General features: G+C 41.9%; 2 protein-coding genes across 9 annotated transcripts in view; one reads left to right on the top strand and one right to left on the bottom strand.

Annotated features, from left to right (window-relative positions):
- Window positions 1–95: 95 nt before the first annotated feature.
- On the bottom strand, window positions 96–23,911 carry SYT15 (synaptotagmin 15). 3 transcript variants are annotated; one of them, XM_019497091.2, is made up of 8 exons: window positions 23,530–23,881; window positions 18,783–18,988; window positions 17,971–18,113; window positions 16,557–16,852; window positions 14,159–14,329; window positions 11,716–11,836; window positions 4,534–4,713; window positions 96–2,051 (listed from the first exon to the last, which is right to left on the bottom strand). In XM_019497091.2, exons 1-8 carry the CDS (start codon window positions 23,548–23,550, stop codon window positions 1,912–1,914), a joined length of 1,278 nt encoding a protein of 425 aa, XP_019352636.1. In that variant the 5' UTR covers window positions 23,551–23,881; the 3' UTR covers window positions 96–1,911. The 3 variants fall into 3 exon arrangements, with proteins under 3 accessions (XP_019352636.1, XP_019352637.1, XP_059585808.1); XM_019497092.2 differs by having other exon boundaries at window positions 18,783–18,993; window positions 23,530–23,875; XM_059729825.1 differs by lacking the exon at window positions 14,159–14,329 and having other exon boundaries at window positions 23,530–23,911.
- Window positions 18,808–24,377, top strand: part of GPRIN2 (G protein regulated inducer of neurite outgrowth 2) — a 69,104-nt gene continuing 63,534 nt past the window's right edge. For 5 of the 6 annotated variants that reach the window (XR_009463026.1, XM_019497085.2, XM_059729822.1 and 2 more), the window contains exons 1-2: window positions 18,809–18,891; window positions 20,493–20,584. The gene's annotated coding sequence lies outside the window, so the exon portion shown is untranslated. Of the gene's footprint in view, window positions 18,892–20,492; window positions 20,585–24,377 lie in introns of all 6 variants that reach the window. The other variant, XM_019497084.2, reaches the window with a different exon arrangement.

Below are 24,377 nucleotides of genomic sequence, written 5' to 3'. Positions count from 1 at the left end.
ATGTTATGTAGAACCATTAAATGGCAAACCTCACATAGACACAGTATTTGTTATTTTATAATGTATAAGCAGCACTGAGAAATAATGCACTGCACTAATGCTGCTTCCTTTTTATTGCATATTATACACTGTTTATTGAGACAGAAAGGGATGCACTGTCAACCTGACAAGTACAAGCAAAGGACCAAAAATCCCTTGTTTTCTAGTTTTAGTAGCATTTTAATTAACAGAAATAATACATTACTAATTGAAGCTACACACAGTCTAGTAACACCAGCATGACTGACACACAGTTTCATAGATATTAGGGGCTGGAAGGGACCTTACAGATCGAGTCCAGCCCCCCTGCACTTGTGCAGGAAACATAATTTATTGTTCACCTTTATCAGATAAGTTGTCTTTTATCTTAAAGGTGCCACACTGTAAAAATAGTGGTCACTACAATTGCATTGTTGCATTAATTTAGCTAACACACATTTAGATATCATTTTGCTTCCCAAACCAGACAAACCGTATAAATAATAAACTGTTTTAAACAGTTTTGAGGAGTAAACTGGGAAAACCAGATCTATGACATGTTTTTGTTGCTTGATAGCATTAATTCAAGGGAAAGAAAGTATGGTGTCAGGTATTTTATAAGGTTCCTCACATAACAAATTCAGTGTGCCCTCCCAACATCTAAGACATGGACCTTTTTTGTACACTTTGATTTATAACAAACCATGTAGTATGAGAGAAGGTCATATATTTCTCTTGGGAGACCAGATTTGAACATACTGTACTACTGCCCGTCTCAGAGATATTCCAACACACAGTACCTTCTGCAAACAGGAGCAATGTTTTCAAAAGAAAAAGTGCTTTAGTTTCTCAGGAGATGTTTTGCTTAATGTATTAAGCTAATTAATGGTGCATCCTGTTTGAAAGGAAGCCTGTTTTATATCTACTATAAAGATTTACAATACTGATTGGAACAAAGTACTAAATGATTCATTAAAAGGAAGTTAGTTGATCTGATTTATAATCGTTGTTTCGGGTGTGAAAGGTCCTAGGGTCAAGCTCTGAATGAGCAGTCAAGGAGGGAAGAGGATGTCCTGTTTATTTTACACTGATTAAAAATAATTGTTCCATCTTACTTTTCCACTAAAACTATTTCTTTCATTCATCAGAGTTCAAGCTAGAAAGAGATTTTAATATGAGAATTTTAGCCAACATTTTCAGTACCTTCTCCTTTTGTCTTTCAGTTTTACCAGAAAGTCAATGTTTTAATTTGAGCCAGTTGGAGACGTTCAGCTAAACTGAGATAAGTACAGTTATCTTGAGATGCACATAATTGTGCTAATGGTTGTTCTGAATATTATCTTACTCCCATTCAAATTTACAGTACAGTCATTCTAAGTAACATAGTGTTTGCATTACATATAGTATTCAGCCAACATAGTTTAGGCCCAATTGATCAGTGTGTTACTCCAATTTAGTGCCAAAGTACCTATATTAATTTTAGTGAAGTTGCCTTGGCCTAGCACAGGGATAATGCAGAGGTCTATTAGGCCCAATTCCTAACTTGTTTTACATTCCAGCTACATGAAAATGTAGTGACCAGCAGGCAGGATCAGTAGCCCAAATTACTGGATATAGGATTACTATACTCAAGCTTATCTTTGTTTCGTTTGCTCTATTGTACATAATTAAAGAGAATTGAAAAATAATTTTGGAGGAAGAGAGAAACAATTTAGCAGCCAACTATGTTGTGTGCATGTAAGAGGAGGTTAAATGTAAAGTTGTCAGCTGGAGGAAGAGGTTAAATGGTGGGACCATTTTGTGCCCCTGTCTTTGGATTAGAAAGCATATCAGCACTTTTGTGTGTTATAGGAGGTCTCTGTCCTTTGACTGCCATGCAGAGGGACCAGTTGTTTAATTAGGTGCTGCAGCAAGAGCATGCCATCTTTTAACCAGCTCCTTAGGTTTGCTGGTCATTTCATTCCAGTGTTCCAGCTCTCTGCCCCTAGTGTACATATAGGGCCCAACCACTACACGTCCTAGTTGGTGGCTTTCTGAATAGAAAAAGAAAGGGTGGTTAGTAACCAGTACATGTCTAATGCTCTGATTAGATCTTTACCTAAGATCAGAATATTAACATTTATTTTACTAACTTAAAAAAAAAAAAGTATTTCCAGTCGAGGAGCGTGCTGTAAAGGTACCTGCAGATGTTCAGGGCCCCACTCTATAAAGCACCATGAGTTAGAGGCCCCCCGCTTCCCCAACCCAACAGGCAGACATCCACCCCACTCCCCTCCCCAGCTCTGGTCATTTAAAGCAGCTGGCAGCTCTGTGCTGCTGCTATCAAGAGGCCCAGGTCAGGGTGGAGGAAGGGAGCCCCTGCCTTGTGGGCCCAGCCTGGCTCCCCCCAGTACCCCATATGGCAGGAGTCCATGAGGCAAGGGGTCTCCCTTCCACCTTGCCCCTGCCCCCCTCAGCTCTGGTCATTCAGAGCAGCAAACAGCTCTGGGCTAACAGCCCTGGAGGCGCAAGCAGCAGCCCAGTCCTCCCCAACACAAAAAATTAGCCCTGGAGGGAATATGTTCCCTATGGCACTCTGCTTTAGAGTGCCTTAATCTAATACCTTATTTGTAGGGACCTACCAAAATCACAGTGAAAGTGCACTGCCCAGCAGCTCCTTTAATCTGGCAGTTTTCCCCATGTGCCCCCACACGCTGATTCACAGAGGGGCCCTGCCACTCGCTCCTTACCAACGGGGAAGCTTAAACTGCAGTTTTAAATATGGCGCCGTTTTTACCTCCCAGATTGTCAGCAGCAAGCAGCAGGGGTACTCAGTGGTGGGAGGCAAAAACCATACCATATTTAAAACTGGTTCTCACCTCCCTGCCAGTCAAGAGCGAGCAGTGGGGAGAATCATGGGGGAAACTGCAAGATTAAGGGAGCCACTGTGCACACTTCTGCCATGATTTCAGTAGGTACTTACTCATTTGACCAGGGTTAATTTTTCACACGATCAACCATTTTAAAAAAACTCTGTAGCCATGCATATATGTTGTCACAGGTGTAGAGAGTTTCAAGGGTCCTACTGTGCAAAAAATGTAACTTGTATAAGAACCCTATATCTTGAGCTATAGTACTCTTCCAGTATGCTCCAATCTTGTATACATATATTTTAATTCCAGCCCTTACACCTCAAGAGTTATTTCAAAATGTGTCCTGCTTTGGTCAGTCGCAAACTGGCTGAGACTTGGAGGTGAAAGGCTCTTTATAGGAAAGAAGACTACTCAGTTACTGTAGTACCAAATCAGAGGTTGGAAGTTATGGATTCTGTTTCTAGCTCTGTACCATTGGCTTAGTCTGTGAAACTGAGCAAATCATTTAACTTTTCCATGCCTCAATTCTTCATCTGTAAAATGGGGTTAGTAATTTGCACCCATCTTAACTGGATATATTTTTAGGTTTGTAAAACATTTTGAGATACTCACATGAAAATTGCTATGGATTTGTGTGTTGATTCTAATACAGATTATATCACTAATTCCAGTCCCCCAGAACCAGATCATTATGTAACTTTTGGCAAGATTTTACACTTGAATCTTGTGAAAATTGAATCTTTACACTTGAATCTCGTGAAAGTTATTTGTTTCAGTACTTGTTTAGATTTGAAAAAAATGATAATACCCAGATAATATATGGATACTTCCTAGGTCACAACATTTCTGTTGTTGACCTGTAGTTTAAATTCAAAGAGATGTATATACCCACAGTCTTTCTTCTGTCTAAATTATTCTAAATATTACTATATATCAAGTAGTGAATTAATGTGTAGTTATTCACCTTTACTGTGAATGATTTCCCATTGTCATCAGAATATAACAAGCAAGAAACCAGTGGTTCTCAACCTTGTTAGACTCAAGGCACCTGTCAGAAAATGCTAGCTCTTAATTTTCACTCACTTCTTGACTACAGAAGAATAGAGCAAATCTTCTGTTGCCCAGGACTCAGAAAGACCATAACAGGTCATAATGTTTTTGATACTATGGATTCCTATTTGAAATCTCTGGATTTTTCTTGTGAATGTGTAGTGTTTGCACACCTAACAGTGCTAATATTGAGTGGCTCTCTGCTGCACCCTAAAATGAATATTGTGGCACCCCAGGGTGCCATAGTACCCTGGTTAAGAATCACTATTTAGACATACCTGGTCTCTGAAAGATGTGTAAGGAACACACTAAGGTGGACCAGTGCAAATCTCTAAAATTACTGTTTCCCACTGCAGGTTTATTCATAAGTATGAATACTTTTTTGCTAAAGAAAAAATACATGTAATATTTTAAAACAATGTTATTAGCTTTTCTGAACCCTTTTCTAGTGGCTTAGCCATCTAAGCAGCAGCTTCTGAAATACCCAACTTTCCTATTAATAAGTACCATTATGCTTCTCTCAGTTTAGAATTATCCAGAGTAGACTTCTGCCAGTGTACAAGAACCTAACAAGCTTTGCGACATCTCAGGTACAGTAAATTATATTGCTTACTGTCACCCTCAGCTTTCTGAAGCACAGACAGGCTCAGGCTTGCTGTATCCAGCTCTTTCTGGTCTGTCTTGAAGCTGAAGGATTCATTATACACTGGATTGGGGGATCCTAGAACAGCTGCTGTCTTTTTACACTTGATGAATTTATTGTGGTTCATCAGTGACACTTTGACATACACACCTGCAGTGAAACAAGATTAAGAAAAGAAAGCAACATGTCAAGAGCACTGAGAAGAAAGTACAAAGATAACTGAAAGCAATTCCATGCTTTCAGATGCTGTGTATCATAAAAAGGTTAATGAGGCCTTATAAAATACAGGACGGGAAGAAAATACAATGATGCTATCTAGTGGAAACACTTTAGGTTCCCATCAAGGAAAGTGGCATCCACATTCAAGATAGAGACTTATGATGTCATTGATTTCTTGTCCTTCATCTTGGCACATTGGAAAGGAAGTTTGTAGAAGATACTGGCACCTGGCAAATAAAAAGCTGTGTATTGTCTGGTTTTTTTTGGGGGGGTTGTCTTTTAGAGACTTCGCAAAAAGGAAAAAAAGAGAGGTGGAAGAAAGAAATGTAATGTCTTCCGTTGCTTCCTGATCTATACCATCCCCACTCTTCATTGTTGTTCAGCTTATGTCTGAATCTGCTAAAGTCCAAAGTGGTCTGAGCATTTTCCATTTCCCCCCAGTTTCAGTATTCAGTAGAAAGTACATAAGAACTTTCCTCTTGCTGACTATACGGCTGTCTTTTCCCTAAAAGCAATACAAGCTCCCCTGCTGCTGCCCTTCTTGCTACTCCCTGTTCCCCAGTTCATTAATGCAGAAGTTTAGCAGTACTATAATTTCCAGAGTTGACTTAAGTTAATTAGAAATGTCAGGAGTGATCCCACAACTGGCAAAGGGAGAATAAAAAGATCTTTATCTTTTTCTTTTCTAGTATCCTATCTTTGACCATTATCAAACATGTAAGAGGAACATGCAAGAACTCCTCAGTAGACAGAGAGGGAATAAAACTCTGGCTTTATACAAATCTAATACTGGTCTCTAACAATCAGACGTGCTCCAGGGCTTAAACCAAAGATCAGGTGTCCCTTCTAAAATGTTATACTTGGTTATAACAACAGTAGATGGCATGATTTCCATATAAATATTTAATCCTTTTTTGGATCCTATTAATTTAGTTTTGATGTGATACAACCTCTTTACCTCAATAAAAAGAAAAATTCCTTGGTGTCGTACTAAATTTTTCTTGTAACTAGAGAATCAGTTTTGGAAGTAACACTTGGAAGTTCAAGCAGAAACACTAGGTTTGGTGCATTTGCTTTTCATGTGTTGTAACTAAATTCATCTCACTTCTCAGATTATATGGTTTTTAATTTCATTCAAATCAATGAAAGTTATTGGTCCAAACAGGAGTTTGGAGGTTAACATTCTACTCCTACTACATCCCATTCACAGACATTACACATCTTAGTATTCAGCAGTTTACATTCAAGAGAGACTGGGTTTAGCAGGCTCCGTCAAGTCATCACACTTATTTTTAAAAACACTAAATTCACTCTCCAGCTTTATTCAATCAGTAAATACCCCTTTGTTGATCTGTCTCTTACAACAGACTACCATAGACCTTGCTTCAAATATCACCCGTACAAGGAAGCAGATAGTGTTGTAAACACAAGAGATTTCTCATGTAGGTTTTCTTTAGCATCTGCAAGAGATTCAGCAATCACCAAGTCAGCTGTACTAAAAAAGCATTACCAAAGGAAATAAGGGCTGATTGATTTAATTTATTAAGTATTAAGCATTTAGCCTGGGGAACTGTTTGCTGACCATTCTTCCTCCTGGAGAGTGTCATGCCTTCCATCAGTATACTGATGGTTGCTATAATAATCTGCAAGACTGTGGTATCAAATTAACACAGCAGCTTTGTGGCACGTATATTGAAAGAAACAAAGTGAATTTAGCTCTTGCTGTTGAAAAATTTCAAAGTTTCACTTAGAAGAAAGATCAAATATAAGAAGCATTCTCCTCTTGGTCATAAAGGTAATGACAATGAAGAATTGTCCATGTTTAAGCTTTTCCACTCTTAGGATGTTTCACCTGCATCATTTGTAATTCATTTCCCAAAAGCCAGTCATGTAAATGTTAGGGCTGTGTGAAACTCCGGCAGCCATTTCGTTTTGGAGGTGTTTCAGCCCATTTCGGCGCCTGAAACACCAAATCTGAATTGGAACGGAAGGCTCCAAAATATCTCTGAAATGAAACGGAACTTTCCAAAGCATTCCAGAGGCAGGATTGTGGGGAAACAAACTCAGAAGAGGGAGGGGGAAGAGGCGGAGAAGGACTGCTCTGATATTGGCAGCTGTAGCTGGCCAGTGTCCACAATCTGTCCCTGAGGTCTCTTCCAATCCCAGTTCTCTGAGGGAGGGATGGAGAAAGAACATAAGGCTGTCTGTGAACTGCTCTCTGCCTTTTGTGAGATCTGTCTCTTGCAGCACAAGCAGCAGATCATAGCATCTAAAGGGTCTAGGCTGGTAGCAGTAGGTAGTCTCTTGCTACCAAGTTGTAGCCAACCATTAGCCAATTCTTTCCCACTTACCCTTGCCTGCCATCCCTATTGTTAATCCCTTTCAAATATTTCTTCCCTCAAAATCATATTACACATATACACATGCAGACACACATTTTCCAGCACACCAAACATGAAGCATGCTGAAAAGGCTGGTGCCCAGTCTTCTGGTGGGGGGGGCAGGCAGAAGGGCCAGAGTGAGAGCCGCAAGTTCTGCCCCCCCCCCCCAAACATAGACGCACCCTCTTCCCTAGCAGGCATGAGGCTTCTGCTGCTAGTGGGAGCAAGGATATGGGAGCAGTGTCTGCACCTGCCCCACCCCCACTAACACCAGCAATAACAATAATCTCCAGCACCACCAGCATGATAAGCACCAGCATGAGAGTGTCCCCCCAACCCCAATTTCAGTTCCCAGCTTGAGCCTTCCAGTGCCAGAGGAGGAGCTGGATCCGGAAGCAGTGGAGCTGAGTGCTATAGCCAGAGAAGTTCTGGAGAAGGAGGGAGAATCTGAGTTTAAGCTCCACACCTGTAAGATCTTTGAGAGGCCTGAGGCTTGCTGGATGCAGTGGAGTTGTGAGGTTCCAGGTGAGTTTAGCTGCCTGGAATGCCATCTGCGAGACATGGGCCACTGGGTAGGGTTGGTACGGAGCTGCAGAATGGATGTCACCCCTACACATCAGGGACTTAAATGGGTCATCTCCTGCCTGGGTAACACCTTAATTGGTTTTCCATCAAGGCATGACAGGAGAAAGAAGGGCAGGCAGTTGAACCAGAAACAGGTGGGTGGGCCAAGATCTAACCAGCACCAGGAAGGCCCCCTGTTACAGGCTGCCATCCCTGCTGCATTCATCCTGCTCTGCCTTAACACATACAAGACAGACAAGGGTCTTTGGGTCACTCTGATATCTTTTATTAGACCAACTGAATAGTTGGAGAAATACATCTTAGCAAGCTTTCAGGTTTAAAACCTTTCATCAGGCTGAGGAATCATCTGCAATTGGTGTGTGTGCTGTTCCTGGATGGAAGGAATAGTAAAGAAGCCAGAGGCTGGCATGCAATGCAGGGAAGAAAGCTAATCAGTGAAAATGTAAATTGAGGTTTCAGGGGGTGAGGGATGCAGGGGAAGGGGCATGTAGCAGGTAAAAGTGGAGGGGTACCTGGGGAGTCAGATGTCTGGCAGGTTATCATGTGTCATAAATCCAATGTATATTGAATCCATGAGTGTCTGTATCTAGGAGGTTGATGAAGTGAAGTTCATGTGCTCGTGTGAAAAGTGGTTTGTAAATTCCCTTTGAGGATCAGGCCTGAGAGACTGGAGACAGAGTGGCTTTCTTGTGAAAAATGTGCCCCCACAGGTGTGTGGGTATTCTTGTCTGTAATAGATTTCTGGTGCGCATTCATTCTGGTGTGCAGTTGTTGCTTGGTGTCTCCTACATATTTTCCATCAAGGCATTGGGTGCACCGGATGAGATATATAACTTTTCTGGAGGTGCACCTGTAAGATCCAGGAGTTGGGCATGGTTCTGTTGTGGGGTGTAATAATTGTGGGGGTACTGGAGATATGTTGGCAGGTTTTGCATTTCTTGTCATGGCATGGTCTGAATATATTCTGTGTGTTTTGGGCTGTAGGAAGTTTGATTCTAGTGATGAGATTAGCAAGGTTCTGTGGTTGTTTGAATGTACAAACCACTCTTTAAAGACGAGCCTATGAACTTCATTTTATCAGCCTCCTGGATACAAAAACTCATGGACTCAATATAGATATTGGATTTACACTATAACCTCTGGATTTACACTATAACCTGCCTGACTTCTGACTCCCCAGGTACCTCTCCACTTTTACCTACTACATCCCCCTTCCCAACCCACCCCCCACCCTCCCAGCTTGTCCCTCACCCCCTCACACCTCATTTTATATTTTCACTGACTGGCTTTCTTGCATGCATACCAGCCTCTGGCTTCTTCACTATTCATTCCATCCAGGAAGACCACATGCACCAACTGCAGATGCTTCCTCAGCCTGACGAAGGGTTTTCAAACCCAAAAGCTTGCTAAGATAAATTTCTCCAACTATTCAGTTAGTCTAATAAAAGATATCAGGGATACCCTCGACTGGTCTGTGCTGGGGCCAGGACCCAATTTTGGGTCAAAGGGCCAGGGGCCCACCGCGAGGAATCCCCAGAGGAAGAGGCTCAGGATTGCGACTGGCCTGAAGGCAGGACCAGAGCCTAAGGTAGTCAAAGGTCCCAGACGGGGGACCACAGTTGGAGGGGGTGAAGGATGCAATCTGCAAGGCATGGGCTGCAGTGTAGGGAAGATATGCAGCTGCGGAATGAATGTCACCCCTAGACACCTAAATGGGCACCCTCCCACCTGGGAAACATCTGAATCAGTTTTCCATCAAGGCATGGCAGGAAAATGAGAGGTGGGCGGTTGGCCCAGAAACGGGTGGGTGGGCGGAAATCTGACTGGCACCAGGGAATGCCCCCTGTTACAGGCTACCATCCCTGCTGTTTTCATCTTGTTCTGCCTACACACACATAAGTGACATGAGTTTTGCTTTCAGAAGCTTAATGTGCTGTTTCCCAGAAACCCCTGCACCTATCTCCTTGAAACCTGGCAGACTTCATGGCCTTAGAAGGGGCTACTATGCCTGCTGATTTCATCCCGCTCTGCCTTAACACACACGACACAAGATTTGCTTTGAACAGTTTGGGGTGAAGTTTCACAAAAACCCCTGTACCTATCTCCTTGAAACTTGGCAGGCTTCATGCCCTCCAAAGGGGCTACCATCCCTGCAATTTTCATCTGAACCAGTTCTAAGCATTTTAGTGATTCCCCATTATAGCCTATGGCCAGGGGCAACGCCTAGGGATGCACCAGTGTCCCCCCTGCGAGTGCCGGCTGGGGAACAGCACTGATTTCATAGTGAGTGAGACTGACTGCTGGGGACCACCCCCATCCCTGCAATCAGCAGGATCAGGCACCAGGGGACCCCTCCCCCCCGACTCAAGAAGCACCAGACACCCATGCCTATGGCCAAATTACCAAAACAGTGTCCAAACTCCAAAACAGATTTGACTGAATCGAAACGGAACAGTGATCTGAAACACCAAAACAAATCACTGTCCCTTCGAAATGGCTGAATCCGAAACCAAATTGAAACATAACCGTTTCGCACAACCCTAATAAATGTCTTCCTTATCTCTGCTCTCTAGGGCCCATTTATAGTAGCTGTTCTTCAAGCCATGCCTTTACAACTAGGGCATGGCTTTTGACCTCATGTCTTTGCTTATTGGAAAATTATTTTGTTTGTTCGTTTTTAATATCAGTTCTGCCTTGAGCAAGGCAAACCCATCTCTAGAAACAAAATGCAATATGTATCTTGTTTTTACATGCTGCATTTTACATATTGAATTCAGAAAACATCATTTTAGCATTTTATAACACAATGCCTGGTGTCTGGATGTTTACAGATACCTGATACAGCAGCATTTCATCTTTGTCAGTAAGAGCCTTGTTACACCTTACACTGCGAGCTGCACAAATGTTGATCAGTGTTAGTGCTAGCTCAGGTTTGGAGCAATACCAGCAGGGGCCTGGAGGACAAAAAGGAACAAATCCCTGACCCTCCCATTCCAAGCTTCCCCCATGCCCTCCCCTCCACTGCTTAGGTGTGGCTTCCAATGTCCCAGGAGAGCAGGCAAGGAAGTGTTAACCTATTTGCCTGGCCTGAGCTGCCTGGTTGCTGCTCTTTTTCTGGCTGTACCTGCCCAGAGAGCAGCAGGGACAGCATCCAAGCAGACAGGTTAACCCTTCCCTGCCTGCTTCCCTGGGACTGGCAGGGTGGGCAGCCCTAAGTAAGTGGGGCAGTGAGTGGGGATCTGGGGCACTGGGGAGGTTCGGGGCTCAACTCAGATTAGCAGGGGAAGCGGGTGGGGTGTTTACCCTAAAGTGTAGCCTGGACTGGCTACACTTTAGTGTAACAAGCTAGGTAACATGAATCAGGTGAATTCTGCCCTATAGCGGCATATCTTTGAGCCACATAACAAGTGCTTAAAACTAGTTTCAGGTGTTAATATGTGGACAATCCAGGTGCTAAGAGCTCCAGGAGCTGCCCAAAATTCCTATGCAACAAGGCTCTAAGATTCACTCTGTGTGCACTTTATACAACTCTTCAGTAGCTGCAATTACAGAGAAAATTAACCACATAATAAAATATTTTACATCCATACGGCTCTTTCTATCCTACAACACTTCACAAGCTTCTAGAAGTGCACTGAAGTCACACAGTTGGGTTCAGATATTATTTTGAACCCAGGGTTCAGAGCCTATGGATCTCTGAAATGTAGTCTTGTCTGATTTGGAGGCCAACAACCATGTTCACAGTTAATTGTGGGCACAAAGTTTCAGGTACAATAAATAGAAGTTATCAAAATCTAGTTAGCACAGTAAAACAAAACTGTTTGCTCCTGTTAATTCTGAAATTAAATCATGCTGGTGTTTAGTTATTCAAATGGGGTCAATGCAAGCCTGGCGGTGGATGAACAGGGTAGAAATAAATTAATACAGGAATTCTGGAGTGGTAAACTGAGAGTAAGGCAATACTCACTGGTAGTAAGGCTCTCATCTTGTAGCTTCAATCCCCTTGCTCTTAGCACCACCACAGTGAGACGTCCCAGGTAGTCATTATAGCTGAGGGAGAACTGGATATCTCCATACTCTGAAGGGGGCTTTGTAAGCAGAAGATTACTGGTAAAATTAAACTGAAAGGCTCTCTCTTCAGTCATATACAGATGTACACTTTCACACTAGTGTTTTCTGCCACTTTAAGAATGGAAGATGAACTCTAATGTCTTTGTATTTCATTACTAATTGTATTTGCAATGAACAGTATTTTGGTGTTAGTTTTATTAGACAAAAGTGTTTTTGCAGTGTACTATTCAAGAGATTCCAATATGCTCCCTCACACTAAATCTTTGGCTTTATTTACATGAGTAAATACACTGATGTCAGCAAAAGTTTTGTACCCTCTTATTAACTGCTACTCTCATGTGGCCCCCATCCCTCTATTGCACATTATCAAAGTGTTGCTTCATACTCCCACACTTCCCACAGTCTTTCTCCCCTCAGCACCAGCGTAAGTAATGCTGTAGCCCTTGGGCAATATAAAGAATTCTAGACTTGTCACCAGCTAAATATCTGTTTTTGTAGGTTTACTTGAATGGGGTCAAACTTGTTGATGTGTTATGAAAGTGCTAACAAATGAAAAGGTTCCTTAAAGGCTCATCTGCAACATTCCTGTACATTTGAATTACAATGTTTTGAGGTAGAGCATTCTTTTTATTTTGCTGTGACCTGCTTTTTTCTCCTTCGCTTTTTAATTCCTGGCCATGTACAGACACTCAGTTTCTAGAAAAATTTCCATTCTCCCATTAGAAAACAAAAATGTGCAGCCATTCAAGCTTTTTCTCCCTGCGCAAAAATGGCTGCTTTGAGAGAAAAATAACCCAGGAACAACCAGAGTTAAATTGCTCCCAGGAACTTCTCCTGGGAGACATAATGTCTGCAAGCTTTTCACCAGTTTAACTCCTCCTAGGAACAAGGAGGAGTGGAGTTAGGAGAAAGGGCCCCTGCCTTCCTGAGACCAGGGTCATCCCCATCTGGAGAAGGAACAAGAGGCAGCTGTTCCCCAATCCCATAGACATGAGACAAAGGGAGGAGCAGCCCCAGATGCTCTCTCCCTGGTTCACACCAGAGCTCCCAGTGTGAGAAGCAGGAAGGAATTTTGCCTCTGCTCCAGGCACTAGGAGCCAGGCGTAGGGAGTGTTGCTCCCCGCCTGCTTCCCCTTGCACCCTCCCTTTCCCCGCAACTCAGCTGAGCAGCAGGGGCAGTAAGCTGGGCTTACAAGACTAGCTTTTAGCCCCACTGGTTTCCTTTCCCTTGCTGCTCAGCTGAACAGTGTGGCCGGGAATTGAAAAGGGCACAGCCAGTAACTGGGCTTGTAAGTCTGATTCTCAGCCATGCTGGCTTCCACTTGCAGTTTAAAAGGCAGAGAAGCTGGGAACTGTGTTTGGGGGAAGGCATCTCAAGTCTGGCTCCCAGCCCTGCCAACTTCTCCTTGCTGCCCAGAGCAGAATAGGATGAAGCAGGCTGTTGTGTGGCAGTGGCAGTGTCAGTGCTTGGTGAAATGCCCTTGCCTTGCCTTGCCCCACACTACTCTGGCTCAGACCAAAGTAGTATATGGTGAGGCAGCTGTCATTCACCTTTGGCAAGGATCTCGGAGGTTTGCTTCAGTGGCTGAGTGCTCCCCACCCACCCTGCACTTCTCCAGGTCAACCCAGAGAAGTGCAAGGAGCTGGGCTATTCTCCTGCAGGGGAGAACCTGGAAGGTCCCCATCAGGGCTGACAGGATTGGGGGTCATTTTCCTGGGGCTGGGGCCCTTCTAGGGCAGTCTGTGGCAGCTGCTGTTTAGCAGCTACCATCTGCCATTTGACAGCCTGTCCCCTTCCCAGGCAGGGGAGAGCACGGACTGTCAAGTAATGGGCTCTCCTAAGGGTGGGTTGGCCCAAAGAGCAGCCCTCTAATGCCCCTTTACTGGAGAGCTTGCCTGTGCTATGAAGCACTCCAGCCTAGGGCTGGAGGAATATGTGCATAGCTCCTGGGCTATTTTTCTACCAGAATAATCATTTCTACTAGAAGAAAGTAATCTGTACGCAGCCTATAACAGAGATAACAACAGAAAATGTTCTAACACTTAGCTACTGCATTTTGTTCAAGCTGTGGAATAGGTAGATCTCTATGCATGCAGCTATTCCAGTGTTAAGTCCAGGTTGGGGAAACATCAGAAGTTCTGTAGAGCTGAATGTTATTGTCAGGGTTTAACAAAACAATATATTATTTGATTTCATGTTCTTCTGTCCCATTCATGTCCACATGCAGTTACTGTATGTTCTCTAGCCATCCTAGTAGGCCCATCAAGATGGAAAATTTAAAAACACAAGCCAGAGTAATATTTGCCTAATTTATTTAACCCTTTCCTTAGTTGCCTACCTCTAGGTTTTCTGCCTCCAGATCTCTCCAAATGACCAGTTTGCTGTCACTAGTTAGTGTTTCATTTTTCAAAGGCAAAATAGCTTGGCCCAGGAGGTGGTGCCTTTTCTGTTTATCAGTGTGAAAGACCAAGAACTTCAGGGTTCTTTGGTGTAATGTTTTACTGGAAGCCTGTGCAAAAATAGGAAAAGTAGTTCAATATAATCCAAATGGGTGCTGATGAATTATTTATACCACTATGTAGAATATAATCATCATGTATTTTTAAGATAGATTTTTTTTTGGAATGTGTTGGAGAGTTGGAATTTGAAAAAATGTTTTAAGCCCAGTGTTTTAAGTGCGTGAAGTCACAATTGTGCAAAGAGTTCTTAGGATCCAAACAAAAATAGTATTAATATAATTGTAAAATCTCTAGAATGCACTTCAAATAGTTTTTAAATTAATATAAATCTTCTGATGTGAAAGTATGTTATTGTATAATGTTCCACTTCTAGAAGCAACTGGTATCCCCTGGGAAGGCATGCAGTTCCTAGTAGTTCAAAACTGATGCTTTTAGCATTGTAGTGTTGCTAGATACCGTACCTTCAACCTATCACTTTACTAATTACAGACATTACCCACCTGAAATCTTAATACAGGGTAATTCCAGGGCCAGAGAATTACATTTTGAAAGGAGGCAAACCAGTTCACAAATTTAAGAGAGATTGTTTATTATTTGGTTTGTTTTTAAGCTTCTCAAAAGTAGGGAAATATTAGTAGTTTTAGGTTAACGGATTAACAGATCAGGTAAAGGTGTTTGCATGACAAAAGCAATGTATTACATAGCTCCATAGTTTTTCATCAGGACACATGATAAATTATTTTCAGGCTTGTTTCTGTACTCAAAAATATAAATGTATAGCCATATACCTAGCAAAATACCTCGTATGATTGACACTTCTTTTGGTTTATAAGTATGCATTTTTCTTTGGAAAAATGCATTGAAAATTACTAATTTATAAAAGCAGAAATTATGTAAAATTTCTATTTGGGGAAAAACCGTTCAAACAGAATAATTATGGGAGCCTGGGATTTTCTTTTGGTTCTGGGTGCTTAGATGTACACTTAGCATAACAGTGCTAGAATGACTGCTGACTAGAAGCTCAATATATTACTGCAGTACATTAAATAACTAATTAAATAACTAATTTTTAATCAATATAATTTCAATATAAAATAGGTATCTATATATTTTATTAAATTAAAATTATTTCAAAATAAAAACCTGTGGTCAGAAATTTTGAAACAAAATTGAGTCTAACTTTCAGGACTCTGAGGCTCCTGATTCAGATCTGGTCCCGGGCCCTTCTGTGTACTGGCTCCCTGTCAATGTCATGATGAGATCCTGGGACCCATGACTGAGCCAGGAGCCTAGAACTCAAGAGTCAGGGCTCCTGCTTTCATGGCAGAGATCCTCAAATCAGGAGCTCTCCGGTGTGTGCTAAAACTTTCAGTGCTTCTAGTCATTCAGTTCTGCAACAGATCACTGACTTGAGCTGGAGTTCCCAGGATGGCCAGGCTCCCACTTACTAAACAGCAGGGATCCAGGTTTTCTTTGATAACTCTCCCCAACCTCCCCCCCCCCCCATTTTTGGATTAAAAAAGTAACCCAAAATCCACTTTTTTCCATGTTTAAACTGAAACACCACTAATGTGTGTGTGTGTGTGTGTGTGTATGCGCACACGCGCACGTGTAGATAGATATACACACACACATATATAATTAGTGGTGTTTCACTTTAATCGTGGAAAAAGTGGATTTTGGGTTACTTTTTTAATCCAAAATGTGGGGATTTTTTTTAATCAGAGAAAACCTGAGTCCATGCTAATAAGGAAGCTTGGAATCCCTATGAACCCTAGTCCAAGTCAGTGTTCTCAGGATTTTGGTTCACTGCTGTGGAGCCAGAACTCCTAGGTCTTCCAGGTTCTGCAGCAAAGAGACTGAAGCTCTGGAAACACTAATTTCCCAACCGTGTCAGTCTATGTGGAAGGGCTATCCTGGAGTAATTGACCTGGAAAGTCTAGGGTCTCTAAGCAACCCAAACTAGATTGATTAGAGCTGGCATGAAAGCAGACAGATGTCCAACAGAACACGTGCCTATGTTTTGACAGAAGTTTGTTGAAACTGATTCATTCTTGCAAAGTATTTTAGTTGCGATGAATCATCACTTCTGGGCAAAAACTTACTTCATTGGAAAGTTTCTACCAGCTAGTCATGGCCATATGTGTGTTGGGAAAGGTTCATCATGAAATGATGTAGCCCTCTTGACTACCTAGCCTATCTTGCTTCCTTTGATCTTATTTCCCTGATATTCAGAGTGAAACATCATAGGCAGAAATCCAGTTAAAAAGCAGGTACCTGAAAAACAAAGTTTTCATCAAAATGTGGGTTGGGGGTTTTGCGTTTGGTTTTGGATTGCAGGAAACGCCTTTCATCAGGCAACAGGTAGATTTTTACAAAGGGACTACAGGAACCTGCAGGGGCCTGAAGGTTTCTGGCTTTAATCAAGGAGACAAGGAGCCTTTCTGTTTCTTGCTCATATTCCACTGAGAACCAAAGACGACCAATGTTGCCCTCAGGGAAGTTTGTCTCGCTGTTGTCTTCAGGGTCCTTGTACAGTTCTGGATTGATGGATCCTATAACATAAGCCCCAGCTTTATAAAATTAAAAAAAAGAAAAGAGGTTGACTTTAAGGGAAACAATGTATCATTCTTGTTTACTGACAAGCTGCTTCTACATATAAATTCAAGGTTTGAACTCTCTGAATTCAAAGCTTGGGAAACGTTTATTTCTGGGGCCCATCTCTTTTATTCCTGTTATTACAGAGCAGGGCCCGTGGGCCAGATGTAGCCTGGAGAGCTGTGTGATTTGGCCTGTGGGGATCCCCAGAAGTCTGGAAACTTGGCAGTGGAGCATTAGCAATTCTGCCACCAGTCCTCCACCACCAAATTTCTGAGCCCTATGGGCCACATGACATGGCCCTGTGCATAAGATCTTGCCTATATGCACAGAGGTGGATGACAGCCCCACCAGGCACACATGGGTCTGGGACAGCATGGTTTGATGTGTGGCTGAGGGCAAGCAGTTGGCCCCAATCCTGTGTATGTGGGGTGGTTTGGCCCAGATCCTAAGTGCATAGGAGTGGGGCGGGGCTATGGGACCTGATCCGTAATGTGTGAGGCAGCTTGGCCTGATCTGGAGCACATGGGTGTGGAGCAATGAGCCTGATCCTGAATAAGTGGGCTGAGGATGGGTGGCAGGGCTTGATCCTGAGAACAGCACAGGGCTGAGATTGCAGGCCCCATCCCACACAAGGCTGTGGCTGCAGCCACCATATAGCATGCAGGACCAGTGCCTGGTTCAGTGCATATTGCCTGCGGCCCCAGCCCTGCGAATACCAGATTGGTCCCACAGAGTGGATCCAATCCACAGAGCAACAAGTTTGGGCACCACTGTTATAGACAGTGACTGCTTTGCACAGCTCCTGGGAGAAAGTAGTTGCTGCAGCCCTTGTAGGGTGCAACAACTGCAACTGGCTATGCCCACCCATCTGGAGAGGTGAGCACTGTCACAGCACTCTACCAGTGTTTTGCTTGTGTGGAAGATAAGGGGGAGGCAGGGCTGACTGTTTCTTGTGGCCCAGTTTTGCATGAAAACACAGGAAGTGGTTGGGACTATTCGTGCTGAATACTGTAGTAAATTCACAGCAAACATGCTACTCAGTATCATTTCCTTTCCAATAGTCTATCCCACCTTTGCAGTGTCATCATACCCAAGGAATGAAAAGATGACCGAGATCCAGACTGAGGGGTCATGCATAGCTCATTGTCCTCCTGAATCGGCTCTTCATTTATCAGATTAATCCAGTCTCGCGCGTGAATTTTTGGTGGAATGATGAATGGAACACTTCTAGTTCTGCTCAATGACAACAACCACTATCAACTTTTCCATTAAAACTAAGAAAACCACACTTGGTAACAGGAACATGTATTTAGTATCATTATAATTTCAAAGTTTTCCATCAGTTATATCTGTATCACTCCTTAACCAGACAACATAATACCTTTTATTGTATGCTTATGTAAATTGTAAACAGTTGCTTGTATTATGGAAGATCTTAAAGCACCCAACCAGGAATCTGGCACATCATTGTGCTAGACTCTGTAAATACAAACACATTTTTAGACAAATCCCTTTAATCCTTAAGTAATATGTAAAAGCGAGTGGGTGGGGGGAGAATACTTGTTGCTTGTTTTGTTTTGGAGACTGAAACCATAACATTAGTCCCCCAACTTTTTCTTTTGGTCTACTGCTTCATTAATTCCTTGATTGCAAGGTTCTTGAAAAATTTCATTCTGAGCATCACCAGATAACGTTGTAGTCCACAGATCATAAATACAATTTCACCAACAAGTAGCATTTTCTGAGGGGGACCTCATGTCTACAGGGAAGGGCCTTGAGTCTAAAAGTATTGAGAACCACTGCTCTAATGTGTGTGTGTGTCTGCCTACATTTTGACACTGGCAGGTTGAGAGGCATGCGGTTTAATAAACAGTAGCCTGTGATAGGAAGAAATATTTTCACCTTGTGCTTTTTGGTTGAATTGCAGGAGATGATTGGGTAAAATTCTGTTCCTGTAGACTGGGCTCCAGACATGGTGGAGTAACTGGATTGGCAAGTTCTTCATAAGAAGGTAGGAAGCATAACTTCTTCCAAAGCAGATATAGTGCTATTCCAATAAGGGTGAATAAAAGGATGCCTCCTATCACACCTCCAGCCACAGCTGCTACCTGTTCTGGTTTACACACAAAAAATACAATATAGTGAAATACAAGAGAGAATAGGGGATTTTGAATTGGGATATTGAAATTTAGGACTAAGAATTTCTAGTTACTCTGTGTTAAAATATTTCATGACAATGGAATTGTTTGTTTCATTTCTAATTATATTGGCTGAAGTTTTAGAGACAGGATTTGGCCCTCAAGTATTTTCTTGAGGTCAGTCTAAGCCTGTGGATTGAACTCCCAAAAGAAATAGGGACCATCACAAACTTCACCACCTACCAATCTACATGCATGGCAAATTTCTTTGACCTACATTCTCTGATACAGACACATAGCAAAATGTATGTCTGAAGGAAATGAAAACCTTATCAAAGCTGTGTTGCATACATGCACACATACTTCTGCTTTGTAGAAGACAAGAACAAACAATATAAGCATTAGTCATATTATTTAATACAGTACTGGAATGTGTTCATATATTCTGGTGATGTTGACAGAGTAAGAGCATACGTAGAAGGGCAGTAAACTTAGGAAACAAAGATTTGTTTTTTTTCTCAGTTCAATGCGAGAGAGTCCTAATAAAAAGCAAGCTAAACAGTGGCAGATCAAGTATCAAGCAACAAATAGTACCATTACTTTGATTCATTTCCTTTCTTCTATGCTCACTTTAAAAAAAACTGTCAAAATGCAAAACAAATTAAAGTTTAGAAATTAAACAAAACAAAGAACTTTTTTTTAGGTAAAAGCAAAGTTAAGAAAGAAAATAAATAATTACAGGATACATACGTTTCCTGGTTTGGAAAGGTTAACTCAGACATCATCTAAACATTGTATCCGGAACCCTGATTACTTAAGATAAAAAATAATATTTCCAGAAGTTCTGTATCAGCAAAAATGAAGAAGGTTTACAAACAAATTGCAAATGCCTTTATTTAATAGTAACCTACAGAACTTCCTTGATAAGAAGCCCTCTTAATAAAGAGCAAGAGTTGAATATTGCTAATAGGCCCTGGTCACTGGTGCTGCAGGTTCCTTTATATAAGCTATGGCAGTAAAGCAACTACAAAGAGACTAGATGTCCAGTCTCCCAGACCTCAAATGACAATCACAGAGTCCCCATAGGCAATGCTATGTTATCCTATACAAAAGACTTTGGTGTCTGTGACACGCCACATTCAGTTTTAGGCAGAGGAGGCATGGCAAGACCCTTGTATTCTTGAGTTTTTGACTGCTCCAGGGGACTGTAATGTCAGCTGGCAAATCTACAGCAGAGCAGATAACAAAGCAAGGCAAGGCCAGACCCTCATCCATGATGTAACCTCTGTATATTCTTACATGTGAGTGACCAAGTGATCCTGACTATGTGAGATCAGAATTGTTAGAAGTGTAGTGTCCTTGGGAGCCAATCACCTTCCCTTTTTGCAAGAGTTCCCAAGGTATGAAAGAAGGAATGGCTACAATGCCTTTTCAGTTCTTCCTAATTCACTTTTATCTTTACTTCTTTCTCTAGACTTCCCCTTTGCCTTCAAAACCTCTCTTCTGATATAGACCATGGACAGAAAAACCTCTCTTCTCTGCAAGCTTATGCTATCCTTAGTAATGGTATGTTTTGGTTATTTAGGGACTTGGCAACACAAAGTTTTGAGCTATATATGAACTTTCTCAGGGTTTGTGGCATTCAGAAGCAGGTGCTTCTTTATTATCTGAATCGGCGTGGCTATATCTAAAGTTATGAAATCAACTCCAGGTTTCCTGGATTGAGCATTTACTCATACAGTATGAGGCATGTTGTCAGCTTCCAGTAAATCATAATTAATAAACTATTTGTTCAGATTATGAAGTGATCACCAGCATGTAGTTTATAAATGGCTGTTTGGTAGACATACATCTGATTATACTTTCTTTCTATATATTGTTTATAATTCCCAATTCTGTGTACATTTTTTCTACTTGGCTTGTTTAATTGACAGCCTTTATAGCAATACCTGTAAAAATATCCATTCATAGATAAAGGCCAAAAAAAGGCCATTACATCATTTAATCTGATCTCCTTTATAATAAAGCTGAGGTTGTAATAGTGCTTCTTTTACTTTTTTGTATTCAATATATATTTACTTTTCTATCCCTTGCCTTCCCTTAACCAAGCTCTGATCTTTATGGTTACTGATCCATTTCCCAGTCCCCGATAAATTAATCCGATAAGAAAGTCTTTTCAAGGTTTTCCTTCAGGCACAATTTATTCTTCAATCAATGGCACACAGTTCAACAAAAGCTTTACATGTATAATGAGTCTATTCCTAGGACCAAAGCAGCCTGTGGTGGAGCAGGGCCTTTTCCTCCCTTATGCTTCTGCCTCTGTTCCAGGTGAGCCAGAGGAGCAAACTTCCTTCCTGATTTCAGATCTCCAACTGTTCTCTCTCAGCCCTTTGTAGGAATCACTTGGGCCCTTTGAGCCCACTTGAATAGATCTGACTAGTCCCAAACTCTCTAGCCCTTTAATATTTAGATAACTGCATTACTGAACCTTCCAAAATAATGGATAATCATTTTTATATCTCTTGTTCTTGAAATTAAAACACAGGAATTTCTACAGGAAAAAAATTGTCAGCTCACTTCCCCACGAACACATCTTTGTCTATAGTTTTTGAAAACCAGAGAGAGAGAGTCAATCCTTCAATATAAATGCCTCTATAAAATGATCTAGTAAAAAACATACTAACATCAGTATTGCAAATGTTTGTATGCCATATGCGTGTTTAAAAAATACCTAGCATTTCAAGGGTTATAAAAGCTGAAGCCAACTCCCTTTGTCTTCAGTTTATTTCCTTCTCTCCATTCCCAAGTAGTTACACCCATTCTAGCCATCCTGTGCTCTACCTAATAACTGCCTTATCTATACAAGCATTAATAGCAACAAAGTAAGAGGGTCTGTAATGTACTGTACAGCAGCCACTCTGGAACGAGGTAGAGCAAATCCAAAGAGAAGGAATTTCTAACAGTTGTGTAAATTCAATTTTATTTTTCATTGCTGAATCATAACGTTTAAATGTTTCCAACTGATTTGCTCTACTCACTGACATTAGGTCAGATTGTGCATTTATTCATACTGGTATAAATATTCAGTTTATCAACTGAGTACAACATTGTTATTCGGAACTTACACAAGGTATCTGGAAGCTGAATTGGGCTTTTTTTTTTTTAAGCAGTTGGCCTGGTCTGATTAAACTAAACCATACTAAGAAATAGATCAGAATACAGTGTAGCCCAAATCAGAAAGGTAACCAGTGAAATAAACACTACTTGTGGATAAGTAGTCTAATTTTTTTTTTTTTGGAACTACCTGTACTGATGGAAAAAATAAAATATTATTTTTCATCTGTGATATCAGTTCATAGTAATCAGAGTCTGAAAGGATTGCTGGAGCACTGGATTAATTTTCTTGCACTATATGCCCTGCAAGGACCATCAACATGTGCTGGGTACCATGCTTGATCTTAGTGTGCACAAGATTTTGATGAGCAAGCGCTCTCTTTCCCTTGAACTTACAGCTTTTTGCTTATTCTTCAAAAAAAAACTGTGTAAGCTTTCACCCCATTCCATTGGGGTGAAACCTTCCTGCCTGTCTCTTTGGTAAATCTTTAACTTTGGAATTAAGGAAACATTAAAACACATGTGACAATATGTATAAATCTATTGCAGTTATGTCTGGGTAACACTTCATTGCAAACTTTAATTTTATAGAACTCTCCACATTACATCACATTTTCCCTTTCTTCATGTTGTGATATACACACACATCCCAACACAATCCTTTAAGAAAGAAAACAAATACAGTAATTTTTGACAAAAAAAAATCAGCTTTTATATGTCCTTGTGTGCTCTCTTGGCTCTATATAGATTACTTACAACAGACACCAAGCAATTATTTGATAGGAGGCCAGTCAGTAAAGGCATATAAACAAAATCAAAGAATTGCAAAGCTTCTTACCTCTTAGATTTACTGAGTTTTATGCTCACAGGTATTCTAGAGAGGAGCTGGACCTACAGATTTCTGTTTGGGTGCATATATGTTTATTATATTATTACTGGTTAGAGAGCCTGGATCAAGGCACTAATTCTCTAGCATGAAAGTCAGGAGGGATTTGAACAATTCCAAAAAATTTGAAAAGCCATCTGCCAAAATGAGCAGCATATAAATGGGCTGGATTTCTGACAGGAAAGGAAAGTTTAGTTTAAATTGCATTCATAGGAACTGATATCAGGCAAGAGTAAGAATGAAACAGATGCAGGCATGGGATACCAAAGCTGAACAGCTCAGCTAAGCTGGCTCGGCTTTGCAGGATTGGGGCTCTCTAATGCAGTGCATTGCTCTCTCCCTGGGACCAACCACACACCAAGTCCCCTGATTTAGCCAGGAGAGGGGAAGAACCACACCAACCTGAGCCCCAAGTTTCACCAGGTAGATTCCCATCAGATAGCAACTCCTTGTTTATTCTTGCCCTCCCCAAGGGGGTTGTGGGGTCCTGGATCTCAGCACTGGCACTTACCAGACATGAGTTCTGGTGCATCTCACAGCTGCTAGTTTGGGTCCTTGTCCCTGCAGTGCAGGTCTCCAGCTCACAGTCCTGGCCCCATCTCTTCTGTCCTCAGTCAACAGCAGCTCACTTTCTTGCCTCCCTTCCCCACAGGTGAGCAGCTGGGTAGAGTGAGCACCTCACTTGCAGGGCTGGGGATGCAGCACTAGCAGAGCTGGAGTCTCAGGTGCCAGTTGATGACAGCTTTCCCGCATGGATCTTGTGTTTCTGACAGCCTGAGATTAGGAGGAGGGAGGCAGCAAGTCCCTGGCCAACTACCTGCTGTGTCCCTCCCACATGCCACTAACTACTCCTCCTTCTGGTCACAGATGAGCTCCTTGGTATTTAAAGGGCTGCAGGGACCTGCCAGTTCCTGCAAGCTTGGAAAGGACAATATGCCAGAGCCCTGCAACCAACTCCTCCTAGCCCAGTCTGGGCTGCTTTGCTTTAGGGCATTTATTGCATTCTTCAGATAAAATCACCAACACCAGGCTGCTTCACAAACCTTTCAACTGTATTTTGCTGCTGGGGTGGGGGAGCTTAGGCAAGATTCTTGTTGCCTGCCTTACTGCTCCAGAAGGCAAGGCTTTATCAGATCAGTGAGTTTGTTTGGTAAGAGAACAGGCATGGTTTATTAAAGTGTAAAGGTGTCTAGTTAATAAAGCGAATTCCTGAGAGGGAAGCTGTGTGAGATGCTATCCTCTCTGTGGCCAGGCAGAGAGGACTGCGTAAGGGTCATTCTAAACTGAGGTCAGAGGCAGAACTTCAGGACAAGGAGTGTGACAAGCCTGGCGGACTTCTGAGCAAAGGTTCTTGGATGG

This window comes from Alligator mississippiensis, chromosome 6, assembly GCF_030867095.1.
Source record: "Alligator mississippiensis isolate rAllMis1 chromosome 6, rAllMis1, whole genome shotgun sequence".
Taxonomy (NCBI): domain Eukaryota; kingdom Metazoa; phylum Chordata; order Crocodylia; family Alligatoridae; genus Alligator; species Alligator mississippiensis.
Note: the sequence above shows the minus strand (reverse complement) of the source record. Positions and strands in the feature narration are given on the sequence as shown.